We start from the raw sequence: 18,225 nt of genomic DNA on the forward strand, positions 1-18,225 counted from the left end.
TAAATGTTAAAATGCAAGCAAATAAAAACTAACCTTCACAATCCTTCTAAAAATTTATTCTAACAAAAAACAAACACATCAATACAAAACAAAATAATAAACAAAAACATTTTTTCAATTTTTTTTGTATCAACGTATTGAATCTAAGAACAAAATTAGGGCTCAAATACTTAGCATGATAATAGCTTAGGATGAGTAAAGTGCCATGGAATTATTATTATAAATATAAACAAAATTAAGAATGAGGCTAAAAGTAACAGAAAATGGCAATCGATTTTCAACTATATCTCTGGAATTCAAAAAAGGTATCTTCATCTTAAATTAAGAAATAAGGGGTTGGGCAGGACACAATGGCACATGCTGGTAATCCCAGCAGCTCTGGAGGCTAAGGCAGGAGGACTGTAAATTCAAACCCAGCCTCAGCAATTTAGCAAGACCCTGAGCTAAAACTCAGCAAGACCCTGTTGCAAAATAAAAAATAAAAGGGGAAGAAATAGTGGGTGGGGATCTCATGAAAATCAAGGAGAGATCAGCAGAGGAAAGGCACTAAAGGTGGTAGCCAGAGAGGGGGGTAAGTGATAGGGAGTGATACTGGCCAAATTATATTGTTATATTGTGTAAATATACAAATCTTTTTATTATGTACAACTGTAATGTACCAATAAAAATTGTAGAAAGAAAAAAAAATAACAAACTACTTTTATTTAAAGTTATAATCAAAACACATGCCAAAACAGAGACAACAACAGAAAATCCAAATCATATTCTATCAAAGCAAAGCCAATTTAAGCATAAAAATAAGTCCTATATAAATAGGGTTTCTCAAAAAAAAAAAAAAAAACAACAAAAGTACATGTATAATGGCATAAATTGGCATGAACATACTGTATATACAGAGATATGAAAAATTATGTTTTATATGTGTAATAAGAATTGTAATGCCAATAAATAAATAGGGATTCTCAATTTTTAATTACTTAATAAAAATTAGGTAATATTCTAGTGGTAGGTAATTGTTCTGGTAAGAAACAGAATAATCCTAACGATAATTACATTGCACAACAGCCAAGGGAGACTAAGGCACAGAGAATGTTAATAAGAATTCTTAAGTGATTCTCTAAAAGGGTACAGATGCCACTAGAATCTTCAACTTGGAATTATTTTTTCTTTTCTTTTTTTGGAACTTGTTAAATCTACACGTATTCCAAAAGGACTTAAAGATATATGGTCAGGTGTGAAGATTCAAATAAAGATACAAATGTTCAGGACAGAGATTTGTCAATGCTTGAACTGGATTTCCTTGATAATTAAACTGACAACACTTTACCTTTACTTGTCTGAAAAAGCCAACACAAGTACCATACCAAAGATATTAAAGGTTTATATCATTTAAATTAATGGGGTGATTTAAAATGACAAACACTGGCCTAGATTAATTTCTTTAAAGAAAATGTTCTATCACATGTCTGCAGTCTCAGCTATTCAAAGGCTGGGGCAGGAGGACCTCAAGTTTGAGGCTACCCTGGCCAACTTAGCAAAAAGCACCCCTAGGTTTAATCCCTAGTACCAAAAAAGAAAAAGAATGAATAACAGAATTAACTTGAACAATAAAATAATAAAATTAACAAATAATAAAATTAACTGAACAAAGAAAATGGAGTTAAGTCAACTTTTTAAAGCAAATTTACTGGACTTAAAATAATTTATTACTTACAAGATAGCTATTATTTATAATTTTATGCTATTACCCAAGTGACAACAAAAAGCAAAACCATGACATGTAATTAGTAATGACATGACATTGCTTTAAAAGCCCCTACATAATTATAATTATAATAATTATAACGGTTCCACTTTCATTCTGCAAAACTGACTGAACAACACAAATAAATGTTATAAAATATCCCTGGCTATCTAAAAATGCATGTTTCAGGGAAACCTAGTTTTAGGACTTCCATTAAATAAAATAATCTTTGGAGAAAGAATTTAGGAAGGGACTTTTGTTGACTGGTTTTGTTTTGGTTTGGTTTTTTTTGAAGGTAAGGGTGACATCTAAAATCCCCAGAGATAATTATCAGAAAATTTACATAGCTTTCACAATCAAACAATAATTTTATGCTAGTTAGATATTTTCAAGTTTTGTTTTGTTTTTGTTTTTGAGATAGGATCTCATTATGTTGCCCGGGCTAGCCCTGGAATTCTGCTTCAGTCTCCCAGGTGCTGGGACTACAGGTATATAAAACCATGCCAGCCAGTATTTTCAGTTTAACCAAACTAAAAATATTGCTACTTTAAATAATACTTGATAAAACATATACTTGCCAGGTACACCTAGAACTTGACTTCTATAATTAGACATTATCATTTTGAAAATTAAAATCAACCAGATTTAAATATCTGATTTGACCAATTTAGGAAATATTTCTATGTATCAATGATATCAAGTGTAAAAGTCATATATAACAATTATGAGAATTATTATTAAACTCTATATCAAAAATTTGCCCCAATTTAGCATTGGTATTTAACACACTAAAATTAATCATTTTCTTCAGATTAAAAAATAATAGCATAATTATTTCTATTTAATATAAATAGTTACTCTTGAAAAGACCAAAATCATTAAGCAGTTTTTGCCAATGTCCTAAATATAATTTACAATGATCTTGAGGCTCTATAATCCTTCTATCACAAGATGAGCTATTAAACACCAAGAGATTTAAAAAGCTGTTCTTACAGGGGGAAAAAAAGTGTTCTCGTGTATTAAGGAAAACCCTGTTCTATTTTTCCTTTAGTACGGATGTGGCAGATTTGTGCTCTTTTCTAACCTTTAGCATTTCTTCATGTATCCCATAATGCCCGTATGAGCTGAAATAAACACCGTCCTCATCCTCCTGGAGGTCTGCAATGGCAGTAGATGACGAGCAGGTTCTGACATCTGCGTTCATCACAAAATCCTGAGCAAATTGTCTGTAATCAATTTGAAATACACCCTTGAGACAGGTTTATTGGACCATGAAAAAAGGAAAGGCTAGAGGTTGAGGAAGAGGAAGGGGGAGGGGTGGAAAGGGTGATGAGCCTCCTAAATCACAATGTCTCTTAAGCAACCCAAAGCTCCCCCTGCTGGATCTTAAGCTGTGGCATACTCAAACCCAGTGGTGAGCATTCCTTGTGCAAACCACAAAAGCAATGCCAACTGCAGATGATGGTTCTTTCTTTCACTAAGCAAACAAGCACATTTTCTTTATTCAAATTTATCATTTCTGTTGTTCTAAAATAAACCTTTTTTAGCAGCTGAATCATGTAGTATATTTTAACTCACAATAATTTTTAAAACCATGTGCTAAACAGGCAGGTAGCAGACCCAAACAGATAACTATTTACATGTAGTGTATCTAACACTACCTACTCCAGCCCTAAAATTCAGCTACTTTACTGATTATGACAAACTAATAATCCGTACAGTATTCAAAGGAGAGAAATACAAAGGAGAGGCAAGTAGAGACAGTGTTGGTTACAAGGTTCCCAAGCATAAAAATCAGAAACAAGGAAGAAGAACTAAAACTGACTCTCCTCTGTCATGCAGGACATTTCTGGCAAACCATCAAATGGGTACTTAGGCAATGGCAGCTGACTCATAAATCCACCAGGTAAAGCTCAGAGGTACACGTTAAAAATACAGAATATCAGGCCAGCCACAATAGCATACACCTGTAATCCCAGCGACTTGGAGGAGGTTAAGGCAAGAGGATACCAAATTCAAGGCGAGCCCCAGCAACTTAGTGAGAGCCTATCTTAAAAAAAAAAAAAAAAAGCCAGAATCTCAGGCCCTATTCTAGACCTCCTAAATTAGAATCTACATTAACAAGAATCCCAAGTGATTGATATGCACTTAAACTCTGAGAAGCGCAACACTACTAGAATATTAACTTACTCACTAGAAAACAACCTCCACTTAACTGATTTTGTATTAAATACTACATTATATATATTTTTAAATATATACATATATATATATGCATATATATATACACACACATACATACACATACATATATATTTTAATTGTCAATAGACCTTTGTTTTATTTATTTGTATGTGGTGCTGAGAATCAAACCCAGGACCTCACACGTGTTAGCACTCTATCACTGAGACACAACCCCTGCCCTACATTATACTTTATTCCTTAAAAACAAAAATTTCAACACTGTAATTTCCCCCAAACCTAAACTATATTAATGCTTCCACTTTTAAAAACCTATGACAGAAAAAGTAAAATGAAGAAATCAATAGGAAAATTGAAAGGAAGACATTAAAAACATTTGAAGGGTAACTCTGTCAAAACAACCACCTTTAATATAAAAATAATTATGAACTATATAATAGATAAATCCATAAAATTTTACATTAATTGACTTTATCCAAACTATACAAAAGTGCTGCATATCATTAATGCTACCAAAATTAATTTCTTCATTGTGTTTTCTCGTATATGAAGTGTTCTATATTCTACCTTGCCATTAGCTATGTGAGCTGAAGGATCTAACAACAATTAATTTTCTATAAGTCTGATAAATTACTTCATTCTCTGCAGATCCTCACGTGCTCTAGCTAACGCAGCTTCAGCAGACAGCGCCCTGGCTTCCATATGTTTCAATTTCTCAACGACAGATGTACTTTCACTGAGTCCATTGGGGTATGAGAATGGAACTGATGCTGGTTCATAAAGGTCTTCCACATCTAAAAAAAATAAAGGGACATTTTCATCAGGCCATCTCATAGCAATGAAATGAGTATAAATACGTTAGAAATATATGTATTTATTCTAAGTGCCTATTACATTGCCAATTGAGAAAAAAATAATAAAAGTACTTCTAATTAAATATTTAATATCCAAACTGTTTCAATTTGAATTAAAAAGAATATGCTGTTAGTTTGTTTTCCATTAGTTAGCTAAATTGAAAACATAAAGGTATCAATTATATTGAAACAAATATAGGAAGAAAAAAAAAGTAGGGGGAAAAAAAAAACCTTAATAGGTACTGATTACCAGTTAGTGCACATGTACATCTCATTTCATCTTCAAAACAAAGATATAAATATTTATCTCGATATTTTAGACACAGAAAAAATAAATTTCAGAAAAACTAAATGATTAACCATTTATAAAGTCAAATAATAACTCTGACTCGCCCAAAGTTGTTGTTATGGCTTGGGTATGAGATGTCCCTCAAAAAAGTTCATGTGGCAATGCCGGAAAGTTCAAAGATCAAATGATTAGACAGCAGATTCTTCCACATGAGGGATTAACAATTTGAATGAATTACTGTGTGGTAACATAAGGCAGGTAGGGCATAGCTGGAGGAAGTAGGTCCTTGGGGGTGTGTCCTTAGGAATTATATATCTAGTCCATGGTTCCTGGCTCTCTCTGATCCTTGGCTGCCATGAGTGGAGCATTCCTTTCAGCCATGATGTTCTTCCACTCAGGGCCCGAGCAATGGAGCTGGCCAACCATGGATGCAACCTCTGAAACATGAGTCCAAAACTTTTCCTTCTCCAAGTTGTTTTTGTCAGGTTTTTTGGTCACAGCAATGAAAAGGTGACACAGTCATACAGATGTTTAATGGAAGAGCTAACATTCAAACCCACACCCATCTTCCTAGCCCATGATATTATCATTACAAATGCCACCTAACAGTCTGTGTCCTTATCTGTAGAACAGCATTTAGGTAGTCCCTTAAGAGAAATCCTGGCATTTGTGACAACATAGATGAATCTGTAGAACATTATTAAAAGTAAAATAATCCAGACACAGAAAGACAAATACCACATGATCTCACATGTGGAATCTAAAAAAACCTCACAGAAGTAGTGAGTATAATTGTGACTATCAGGAACTGAGGGGTGGAGAGATGGGTGGGTAGATGTTAGTTAAAAGGTACAAACTTTCAGTAATGTATAAAATTTTCATTTATCAATTATACCTTAATACATGTGGAGAAAAAAAGATACTCTTTAAGGAGAATTAGTAGACAAAGAATTCTATATATTCAATAATTTTTTCATCCTGGCAAGGTTAAGAGTAGAATCTAAAAGCTAACATTTTATTACTGATATTATTAAATACTGGAATTCTTAATATTAAACTCTTAATTTTAATTTCATCATATATAAAACAGTATCTTCTATTGAAGAAATAATTCCACAATCAAAAGTTAAACAAGGAGCCAGGCAAGGTAGCACATGCCTGTAATCCTAATAGCTTGGGAGGCTGAGGCAGGAAGATCTCAAGTTCAAAGCCAACCTCAGAATTTAGGGAGTCATCAAGCAACTCAGTGAGACCCTGTCACTAAATGAAATACAAAAAAGGGCTGGGGAGGTAGCTCAGTGGTTAAGTGTCCCTGAGTTCAATCCCCAGTACACACCCAGCTTCCACCAAAAAAAAAAAAAAAGGAGCTTGTAACAAAAAACCAATAATAAGCAATGCAAATATTACATTTTCTCCTAGGTACAGCACTGGAAGAAATGACTTTTTTTTTTTTTTAACTCTATTTGTTTCTGGTTGTGAGAGCTTATGAAGACACCTCTTCAGAACTGGGACAAAATAAGCTAAGCATGGTGGTACATGCCTATAATCCCAGTGACTTGGGAGGTTAAGGCAGGAGGATTGCAAGTTAAAGGCCAGTCTCAGCAACTTAGCCAGTCCCTAAGCAATTTCATGAGATCCTGCCTCAAATAAAAAAAAAAATCAAAAGGGTTGGGGATATTATGCAGTGGTTAAGCACTGCAGGTTCAATCCCTGGTACTAATAAATAAAAATAATAAAAGCATTAAGACAAAACAGTTATGCTTAACAAACTCACAATAATATAACTAAAAGATGAACTACTGTTACAAATGCAGTGCATTATGTCACAAATCTCTAGCCACTCTCATAGAATACTGGGTCGTTACATTTAAAAATTACAGATTCCTTTGCTATTTCACTAAAAATTAAAGAGTTCAACAAAATATTTCCAAACTACAAAAATTTGGTGTACATATTTTCTACTTCTTACTACAATCCTCACTTTGTATTTTGCTTTTGAAATTATTCAAACTCTTTGGCAAGTTTCTGTTTTGCTTTCTGCTTCAGTAAAAATTAGCCATAATAATTTTTTAACATTAATCATTTGGGTAATCATTTATTAAAGGTTAAACTTAGAACTTTGAGAAGAAGAGTCAGTAAACATAAAAAGAATAGCATATTATATTCTTTTGAGCTTTGACTTTGTTTATCATTATATTCTGGGTATCATTATATATCAACTCACAAGATATCAGTTCTTTTTAAGAGGTATATAGTACTCCACAGTGTGGGTATACCACAGTATATTCAACCACTCTCCAATATATGGGCATTTAGATTATTTCCAATATTTTGGAATTATAATGCTGCAAAGAATAACTCTATGTTTATGTATTTTCAGAATGAGAAGGTGTATCTTCAATATAGATTCTTATGAGTGATTTTGTTATTAAGTATGTACAAGTTGGGTGTCATGTTGCACACCTGAAATCTCAGTGACCAGGAAGCTAAGGCAGTAGGATCTGGAATTCAAGGGCAACTTGAAAAACAGTGTCTTAAAAAAATGACAAAAGGAGTTTATACATGGTTTTGGTGGAGCTGGGCAAAGGCTATAGCACAGTGGTAGAACACTTGCCTAGCACCAATAAGGCTCCATATTCAATCTCTAGCACTACCAAAAAGAAAAAAATGAAAGATAAAACGAAAAAACAGTTTGCTAAGTACTATAAAATTTCCATTCCACTAGCAACACAAGAGTGCCTATCTATCCATAGCCTCACCAATAGAATGTATTATTTCAAAATTTTTTTGTCTGGAAGGTAGGATATGTTGTTTTAATTTGCATGTCTCTTGAGTAATTCTGAACATTCCCTTATAAGTTTCACACTATTTTCATATCCTTTTTTGTGAATTACCTGATCATTTTCCCCAATATTCTATCAAATATTTGGTCCTTTGTCTCTGAATTTTTAAGAGTTCTTTATGGATATTAATCCTTTATGGACGCTGTTCCAATTATTATACAAACTTTTATTTCTCAGGCTTTCCTTATTTTTGATAACTTGACCATTTTGAGGAATCCTGGTCAGGTAGTATAGAGAATGAACAATTTGTGACTTTTTGATTTCTTAGTTAGACTTGAATTACTGGTTTTTGTAAGGAAGATACAACACAGGTAAAGTGTCATACCCATTATATCAAATTAAGGATATATATCACTAATATGGTATCACTGAAGATGTTAACATTGATTCCTTGATTAAGGCAGCGTTTGCCAGGTTTTTTCACTGTAAAGTTGACTTTTCTTCCTTAAACCACAGCTATTTCCGATTTTCTTGGTTGTCTCCTTCACTAATTTAGTCATCTTTATAATTTCAAAGCCAAATACTTACCGGATGCTTCATAACTGTTTATTGAAAGCAAGTTGTGTTAGTCAGCTTTTCATCTGTGACCAAAACATATGGTAACAGCAACTTGGAGGAAAAAAATCTTTATTTTAGGCTCATGATTTTAGAGGTTCCATCCACGGAAACCTATTCAGAACACCACTGTGGAAGGGCAAGGCAGAAGAAAGCTGCTCTTCTTGCCACACCAGCAGGAAAGCAGAGAGACAGTGGGAGGAGCCAAGGAAAAAAATAAAAACCCAAAAGCCCACCCTCAGGGACCATTCCTCTAGCCACCCTCAACCTGTATAGCCTCACCTATATAGCCCCCACCCACTTAATCCATTCAAATCAGGATGGACTGGTAGGTCGCAGTTCTTATAATATAATCCTCCACCTCTGAACACTTCTGCATGAAACACAGGTGGGGGGGGGGGTGGTAAATAATGCATATCCAAACCATAACACAAATGCAGGTAAAATGGTCAGTAGTCATGCCTACAGCAAGAATGATGACAAATGTCTCTTCCGACTCACCAATGGCTAGAACAGAGACTGTTAGAAGACCATACCCATTTCAAGTTCTACTTCCTTTAATAGACCTCATTAAGTACTCCAGATCTTGGTTCCGACTTCACAAAAACTCTTGTGGAACTTTTTCATTTACTAATGACAATAAAGTCTCCTTTATTAAGCATTTACTCTCTGGCAGGTATCATTACTACCTTATGAATTACGGCTAAAAAAACCCTAAATTAATATACTTTTGGATAGTTAAAAGTTCTATTGCTCTATATTCAAAGTAATCAACACACAACATTCAATAAATATCTATCGTTGATCTGAATAACTTCTTCCTTTTCTGATTTGTAATCTTTTCTACTTTTCACGCACCTTATCATAGTCTATCTTATATTAAAATACAGATAATTATTGGAAAAAAAAAGAAAACACACCTATCATCAGACTGGGGCTCCTAATGAAGGGACCACAATTTTCATTTCTTTGCATTGATAAGGCATTTAATATAGTACTTTGATACTGGGAGTGTCCAACAGATGATTATGAATTTAGGAAGTCATAAAGAACACCCACTAGGCATTTGTGTCATTTATCAAAGAGATCACTTTGGTTACTGCGAGAAATGAAATTAAAGGAGGGGAGAATAAAGCTGAAAATCACCAAATTTTAGAACTAGAAAGAATCTCAGAAATCTGGTCCTAATTCCTCATTTTACAGATTCCTCATTTTAAAACAGAAAAGCTTAAGTGTTTTGTTCAAGATCACATATTTCCTAAAATCATATTAAACTTCTTAGAACCACATCACAATGGCACACAACTCAACAAGGGTACTTCTCAGGGAAATGAAAGGTAATAATCAAATAACTGCTCGAATATACATTGTCAAACCATTATCTGTTAAAGTAATGTCTGTTTAGAGTAGTCTTGCTGATTTGAAGAAAGTAAACACTCCATCTCTTCTGAATGGCAAAACAAACGTGAAATAAGCATAAATACAAAAAGAATATGTAATTTCATTTCTATAGATTAGCTCTATAAGGTATAAGAGACCAAGAGAATTTTCACAAGACTCCTGTATAGTAAGGTATAAATTAAATCACAGAGAAACAACTAATTCTCATTAAACAAAATGTCTTAAGTCAATTATGTGATCTAAATATTAAACAAAAGTATAAAATATTACTAAAGTTAGATTGTTTAAAATCATTATTTAATAACTAAAAATTATTCTCTCAAGTTTCCATATGTTTCAAAACATCCCATACAAAATGTTCAAATACATGCTTCTAAATTCCTCCTTGGTAACTGCATCAGTTTCCAAGTGATTTAACTTTTCTTAACTACCTGATGAGATCTTTAGAGAATTAAAAAAAAAAAAAAATCCCTTGCTTATCCATGGAGGATATGTTCTAAGACCCCAGAGGATGACTGATACTGAAGGTAGTACCAAATCCTATATACTGTTTTTTCCTATATATACACATTTATCATAAAGTTTAATTTATAAATCAGAAACAGTAAGAGGTTAATAAAACAATACTATAGTAAAGTCATTAAGAAAATGGTCTCTCTCTCAAAAGGAGTTTATGTGAACACAAGCACTGTGATAATCCAATAAATACATTCTATAACCAAAATAGCTACCAACTGACTAAAGGGCAGGAAGTGTATATGGTGTATGATATAAATTTCAGGAGAGAGAGAGAGCTGAATGGCACAACATTAAGTCATGCTACTCAGAAGAGCACACAATTTAAAACTTAGGTTTATTTCTGAATTATCCTTTTACTAATTCTGGATTGCAAATGATCATGGGTAACTGAAACCAAGGAAAGCAACGCCAAAGACATAGGGAAACTATCTGTACATTTTCCTAAAACACTTCACTTCCATTTTTCTACAACAGATGGTCCTATATTAATTAAAGTAGATACAATATGTTCATCTTACCAAATTGAAGCAAAAGGTCATCTTCTAATACTGGCTTCAAATATTCTTCTTTCTCCCAAGGCACTGGGTTGTATATGGAATTCATATACTCAACTGTAGGATTCTGGATGTAAAATTAATTGCATGTTTTATTTATTGAATGTAATCATGAATCCTCCTGGTAAAAAACCAGGTAAATGAAACAAAACAAAAAATCAAAATTACATTGTACAAAATTGTATATCTCTATATAAGGAGCCTATATTCAACTGTTATTTTAAATAGTTCAATGCAGAGTTTTATATTTTTTGGTTTTAGGGAAAGTGACAATACATTCACTTAAGTAGGACCAAAAAAGGACAGTGTTTGAAAAAACAAAACAAAAAACAGCAAGGAAAGTACCTGAAATTACAGTAGAAATTACTTCTGGTTTTATAGAAACACTACTAGTATTTCTCTTTATGTGACACTGAATTACTTTTTCACACAGTACTGATTCATCTCTGGATTAAAAATGACACTTCTAAGTATATGTACATGTTTACCGGTACTTTGTTGTGCTAGTTCCTAAAGTCCATGATTCCTACAATATGACAATGCTAGATTAATAACAGTTCCTTGTATACCCTTGAATAATCATTGCAGTGATAAGCATTGTAACATTTCTTAAATTTCTAAAAAAACTGATAAATTAAGCTGCCGACTTACCTTAAGTCTAATGAAATTTATTAGCTTAATGTATCCATAAAATTCAAGTCCTAAAGGGGAAAAAAGATAATTCAATTTTAATGAGTTTTGTTTAAATCATTTGTTCTATAAAGGCTTTATGATTAGATAGTATAATATTTCTGACCTCTAAACCACCACTTACATTTTGAGATTTTTATTAAGAATTATAAGTAGTAATTTTGATACTTCTGAATATTTTATCTGAGAAACAACTCTAGATGACAAATTTTAAATTATTTGTTTTCTAAAGAAAAGGGGGGGGGATTTTATTAGAGCTGAAAGTTTCTAAATCCCTAACTTCTTCATAAAAGTTATATAAAATTATAATTTTGCCAAGACAGAGTATACAAAGTCTACCAGCTTTTCCATGAAGTTAAATGATGCTCATTTAAAAAAAAAAAAAAATGAGGCTTATTATCTGGTTCTCATACCTTTCCAGAAATGAAGCAGCATTTAAGACAAAGGAAAGTAGTAATGTATTGGTTATTTATTATTTGTCAGAAGATAAATTGGTTGTTATTCATCATAGGAAATTGGTTAGTATTGAGAAATGATGTTATGAGGAAGCTTTAATAGCATAAAAAAATATCTACATGGTTAGGTATTTTTATATATATATACACACACACAACAATAATATATATATAATATATATATATTCTGAAGTACAATTCCAATCAGTTTAAAAATACAACATTAAAAAATGGAAGAAAAAAATGAGGCTAACTTTACATAACTTACAAAGGTAGTTGTGCACTTAAATTTATGATTTATAAACATCATATATTTATTAGAGATCTAAAAACCTGACTTTTATTTGCTATTCCTCAGTAATGTTTCTTCTAGTTGTTAGCAAATAAGGAACCAAAAGACCAAGTCTATATTTAGTTCAGTAAGGAAAGCTATTTTTAAATGCAACAATAGAAACATTACCTAAGTATTTTGCATACCACCTTAATTTCTTTACTCCCTTTTATTCCATACTTTCTACCAAACCTATAAAACTCAATCTTGCAGTCCTTTAAATTCACATTGTACTTGGACCTGTATGTTTTCATATGACTTACCTCCTTTCCCAAAGTCCACCTCTACCCTGATTTCCCTAATTTTTGTTAGAAAAAAAGCAATCACATGCCAAGTTTTTTGTTTGTTTGTTTGTTTTAGCTCTGAAGCCATAATAAGCTTAAATACAGTGAATTTTATCTAGAAGAATGACATTAGTTTTTCTTCAAGGGTCGCCTGTCAAAAAAAGCATTTCTATTAGTTGTAGTTATATATTTCACCATATAGATTTGAATAAAACAGGGTGTGGAAAATTATAAAATCTGAACCTAAATCTCATAAGTAAACGTGTCTTTATTCTAAGAAATACTCACCATGTTTATGGACCATGCTATCAATATTGAATTGATGTTCCAACTTACAGTGTGCAAATGTTTCTTCAGCAGATGTGAACAGCCTGATAAGGGAAAAAAAAAAAAAAATCAAGCAGTGACTTCATGGAGCACTGATTTTATGTTAAATATACACATTTCTTTTCTTTTCTTTTTTTTTTTTTTTATCCAGCCAGTTTTTTAGTTTATTTCCAATTAGGAAGAAACAAACACACTTGTAGATGAAGGACCAGAACCCAGCATTTCTAATGAGAATTAGTACTTCTGAATCCCATTTAATATGTAAAACAATTATCCACCCTTTAAATGTCAAGTTAACTTATTTGCCAAATAATATTAGTAAAATTATCAAAAGTTTTATGAAAAAGAGTTCCCATTGATAGATTTTGTTTCTCTCAAAAAGTCAAGAAAATTCCCTACTTGAGATTTTTTTTCTCCTCCAAGTGTCAACTCTTGGTTTCAGAGGCTTTGAACTGACACAGCTCATCTGCTTTTAGAAATAAAGCATAAAATGTAATTTTACAGCTGGCACATTCTCTAAGTGCCATATTTCAAAAGTGATCTTGTATTGTACCTGCATTACAAATACAGGGAGGACCAAGTCTCTTTATTATGAGACCTGCCAAACTAAAGGATACCCAAGATAGGAATATACAGCAGAGATGCTGCATTCCTCTTCCATGTGCCTAGCACATATGCAGTGTTTAGTTTTCAACAAATGTTTACCAAGATGTAATCTACCACAGGATGCTGCATCACTGATGCCCTCTCTCTATATATGACTTTATGATAACTAGAGTATGTGCAGACATTCTACCTATCCAATGAGGCCACACTCCAGAACCAACACACCACCAATCAGCACTATGCCCAGATATAGGGCACAACAGACAATATTTATTAAAGTAATGATGACCAACACAAATGGGGCCTCTTTCATGTTCACTTAACCATAGCAACCAAAGCCAAAGTTTCTTGAGAGTGAGGCAGAATTTTAAGTGGAATATGCTTTTGGGAACAACAACAAAAACACCACACCTCTGTGACCTTGAACAAGTTATAGACATTGCAATCTCTTTTCCTAAGTGAAAAAGGCATCTATTCCTTCCTCACCAGATGGGGAGCCACTACTTAAGAAACATGAACTGAGACCATTTAAATGGCTCAAAGTGAAATGTTACACCTGAGAAGCTCTGGCTGGTCAAGGAATTACAGGACAGTAAAAACGGAAAGATCCTTAGGGATTACCTAGTTCAGTGTGGCTTCCAACCTTGAGCATGTATTTAGTTAACATAGTATCAAAATGTGTCCTTATAAAAAAAAATAAGATTTCTAGATTCCCTGATTTAAAGGATTGGGGTGAAGAGTTTAGCATCAGTATTTAGGCATCTTTGGTGACAAGGGTGCACACCAGATTTGGAAACCACAAATCCAATCCAAAACCGTCTCATTTTACACAGAGGGAAGAAACTGAGGCCGGTTGAGGACCAGTAGGATAACCTGGCTTCCAGTTCATAGCTCCTCCCTCTAAACCACTGTGGGTCTTCCTCTTCTACACGCCATCACCCCAAAGCACTGGTTCAAGAATTCAAGGACAGGACTGGTTCGACTCTGAACCAGTCTTTCCTTGCAGAACACACAGACCCCAAGCGACGGGGCACCCTAGGTCTGAGGCTGGGCGCTGAGGTGGACGAACCTGTTACAGAACAGGCAGGGGGTCTGCTGCTTGTCGTGGGGGAGCTCTGCAACGTCCTCATCCTCCCAGGCGGCCTCGTCACCGCTGTCCGACAGTTCTGGCAGGTCCTCCTCATCCTCCATGGCGCCCCGGCCGCCTAACACACGCACAACGATCAGATCTGCCTGGGACACCAGTGCGACCCCGGAGGGCGAGGAGCGGGGCGGGCGGAGGGCTCTTCCTGGGCGAGCGCTCCCCCGCCCCGTCCTCCCGCGACCCGCACCCGGCACCTCCTCCATTCTCCCTGCTAGGCCCCGCCGCCCGGGATAGCGTCCTGGTGGGCGCGCGGGGGGGGGGGGCGGTCCCCCACCTGCCCCACGCGGCGAGGCCTGAGGCTGGGAGAGCCCAGTGCTGCGGCGCTGGGATACCCACCGGTAGCGCCAGACGCTAACGAGCACATGGCGGAGGCGCCCAGGGAGCGCGGCGTGCCTGGGGGCGGGACCGGCAGGCAGCGTGCGCGCGCAGCCGGCGCCGAGCCCAGGGCCGGGACCCCGGGAACGAGCGCGTGCGCGCGGCCGGGCCAAGGTCCGGGACGGAAGAACCCTGCAGATGCCGGGGAACTCGAGAGCGCGCACCAGGCCAGTAGCGCTTCCGGCCTTGAGGCCGCGGTACCGGTCACGTGCGCTGGATGGGCAGGGCGGGGCGGGGGCGGGGGCTGGGGCCCCCACCTCCTCCTGCCGCAGGCCTGACGCAGTGCGCACCAGGGAAGCTTGGCAACGAGTACTAGGTGTTGCGTGCTTGGAGGTAACTTTTGCCTGCTGCTCCAACACCCGTAGGCCAAGAAGTGTAAAGACGCCGCCGCAGCGGTTTTACTGGCGCATCGCGTCATGTCCATTACTGCTAGGATGAGAGCTTAGTGGAGAGGCACCCAGCCCGCGTCGCCCTCTGGTGGCGTAGGAGGCTAACGCAGACAAGGGCTGGGCCACCGGCTCCCAGGTCCATGCTGAGTGCTGCTGGGAAGAGGAACTTCTGTGAATTAAACTACCTTCACTTGTACATTAATAGTGTGAGTGCACCGTAAAGACCAAATGGGGCCAAATGCCCCAAGAGGACCCGCGACCCGCACCCGACACCTCCTCCATCCTCCCTGCCAGGCCCCGCCTGCCTGAGAACATGAACTAGAGCTAGCCTGCTGGGTTTGAATCCTACTTCAGCCATTTCCTAACTGTATGATCTCTTTTGAGTAAAACGAGGATAAAACGAGTTACGCATGTTAAGTGCTTACACAAAGTGTTAACTTTATCCTCAACAAGGAAAACAGGTGACTGGTGTAAGCAAGGTTTGCTATTGTTACTGCTGTTGACTGGTGATGAGTTCTTGCTTCCCCAATGTTGAAGAATAACACCAAAGAAGCACGCCGAGGCAAGGTCAGAGTAGAAATTAGAAGTTTATTAAAGGACAGCAGAAAAGACTTCTCCCGGAGGAAGAAGGGGACCCAAGAGGTGGAATCCGTGGAAGGGATGTTGTCTCCCCTTTTTATAGTTCTTTCAGTGATGGAATGTAGGTGGGAAGGCCCGAGGGGTGGGACACAGGTGGGCCAAAGAAGTAATCTGGTCTGGAAGGACTTCTGAGTCAGCACCTTTTTGCTGGGGGCTGTTCATTAACATTTCTTTGAGGTGGACTTTGGCCTAGGGCCTTTTCGGGACTTCATTAACATTCCATGAGTTGTCCTGCGTTTCCCGGAATCATTGCCAGCATGGCCTCCATTTTAGATTTCACTCGGCATTAGACCCGATTTATCTAACTACACTGACTACCCAACTTTAAATCTGGCTTCACTATCAGATGTTTAGGGAAAAAAAACTTGACTTATGGTCCCCCCCCCTCTTTTTTTTTTCCCTTCCTTGTACTGGGGGTTAAATCCAGTGGGTGCTTTACTACTGAGCTATATCTCTATCCCTCTTTTATGAGACAGAGTCTCACAAGGTTACTTAGGGCCTGGGGAAGTTGCTGAGGCAGGCCTCAAACTTGTGATAGCTTCCTTAGTCGCTGGAATTAACAAGACTTTTGCCACTGCACCTGCCCACCTTTTTTTGCTTCTAAACAGAGTTGTCTTTTGAGTGGCAGCAATTTCACCAGGTAGGGTGTCAAGCTGAGGTCCCAAATGCTAGCACTGTGCTTGGTATGTTTAAATTGATGACCAAAGCCTACTAGGCCCTGCATGATCCTGCCTAACATTCCAGTTCAATTCTAGTCCTTTATCTGGGTCCCAGGCTTAAACCTTTTATTTATTGCTCATCACTGAAAGCTCTACAAATGGTAGATCTCCCTTCTGGTCTCAACCAGAAAGACTTTCCTTGCACCACCATTCCTAAAATAGGTTCCTCTTGTTATTCCAGGAGCAGCCGGTTAGTTTTTTTCTTAATGCCTACCATGATTATTTGATTGTTTTATTTATTTACTTACCCACAACAGTTTATACTATAAGGATAAAGACAATATCTTTTTACTTTCATTTCTGCACATATTAGGTGACCTAGCCCATAGAATACATTTACTGAATGGAAATGAGAACTTGTATATTACTAAACTTTTTTTCTTTGTTTCATTCTACTATCCTTCCTATTCCCCCATCCCCACCCTTCCCCCTCCCATCACTTATCTCTACCTAATCTAATTCTTTTTTTTCCCTCACATCTTCATACATGTATTTTGTATATTGATGAGGGTCTCCTTCCACCATCCATGCTATTCCCTCTCTCCCTCCCTTTCCCTCCCACCTCTCTTCCCTATCTAGAGGTAATCTTCTTCGCATGCTCTTCCTCCCTTCCCCATTTTGAGTCACCCCCCTTATATCAGAGAAGACATTCGGCATTTGTTTTTTTGGGATTGGCTAACTTCACTTAGCATATTCTGCTCTAATGCCATCCATTTCCTCAGGCCAGCATCATTCTAAATGGAGAAAAACTGAAGGCATTCCCTCTAAAATCTGGAACAAGACAGGGATGCCCTCTCACCACTTCTATTCAACATAGTTCTTGAAGCACTGGCCAGAGCAATTAGGCAAAAGAAATTAAAGGAATAACTATAGGAAAAGAAGAACTTAAACTAGCATTTTCTTAATTAAAAACCTTTCACTATATGTCTCAGCCACCCAGCCAACTTTTCCCCTTCATTTTTCCAACATAAACTCTTTGTCCAGCAAAGCCCATTTCTCTCTGTATATGTGGGAGGAAATGCACTTAATTCCTCCAATTCAATCTTTCATTGCTGACTTCTGGAGGGGTGATTGGGCCTTGTTCCTTGAAGTTCACATCTCAACACAATGCAGGACTTTGGGAGCAGGCTGCTTTTCTTTCTGCTCCAAAGATGAAAACAGATCCTTCTCCATCAGCCTACTTTACTATTGAGACCAGAATGCAAGTTTGAACAAGTCTTGTTGAAGGTTTGTGTGTAAGGAAATGATAGAACTGATAACTTACTACTGACCGCTGGGTTTGTCTGCTTTCAGAGCCCACAGTGC

General features: G+C 36.6%; 1 protein-coding gene across 4 annotated transcripts in view; it reads right to left on the bottom strand.

Moving 5' to 3' along the window:
* Positions 1-15,265, bottom strand: part of Prmt3 (protein arginine methyltransferase 3) — a 121,077-nt gene extending 105,812 nt beyond the window's left edge. For all 4 annotated transcript variants that reach the window (XM_046438248.2, XM_046438246.2, XM_046438247.2 and 1 more), the window contains exons 1-7: positions 15,135-15,265; positions 14,724-14,859; positions 13,010-13,092; positions 11,613-11,662; positions 10,926-11,028; positions 4,581-4,740; positions 2,829-2,970 (exon numbers count right to left, since the gene is read on the bottom strand). In XM_046438248.2, the coding sequence (XP_046294204.1) occupies positions 2,829-2,970; positions 4,581-4,740; positions 10,926-11,028; positions 11,613-11,662; positions 13,010-13,092; positions 14,724-14,859; positions 15,135-15,162 (702 nt within the window). In that variant the 5' untranslated portion in view covers positions 15,163-15,265. The remainder of the gene's footprint in view (positions 1-2,828; positions 2,971-4,580; positions 4,741-10,925; positions 11,029-11,612; positions 11,663-13,009; positions 13,093-14,723; positions 14,860-15,134) is intronic.
* Positions 15,266-18,225: the final 2,960 nt, after the last annotated feature.

The sequence above is a fragment of the Marmota monax genome, unplaced genomic scaffold, assembly GCF_021218885.2.
Source record: "Marmota monax isolate L192 unplaced genomic scaffold, Marmota_monax_Labrador192_F-V1.1 WCK01_AAM20220418_F8-fsc00061, whole genome shotgun sequence".
In the NCBI taxonomy this organism is placed as follows: domain Eukaryota; kingdom Metazoa; phylum Chordata; class Mammalia; order Rodentia; family Sciuridae; genus Marmota; species Marmota monax.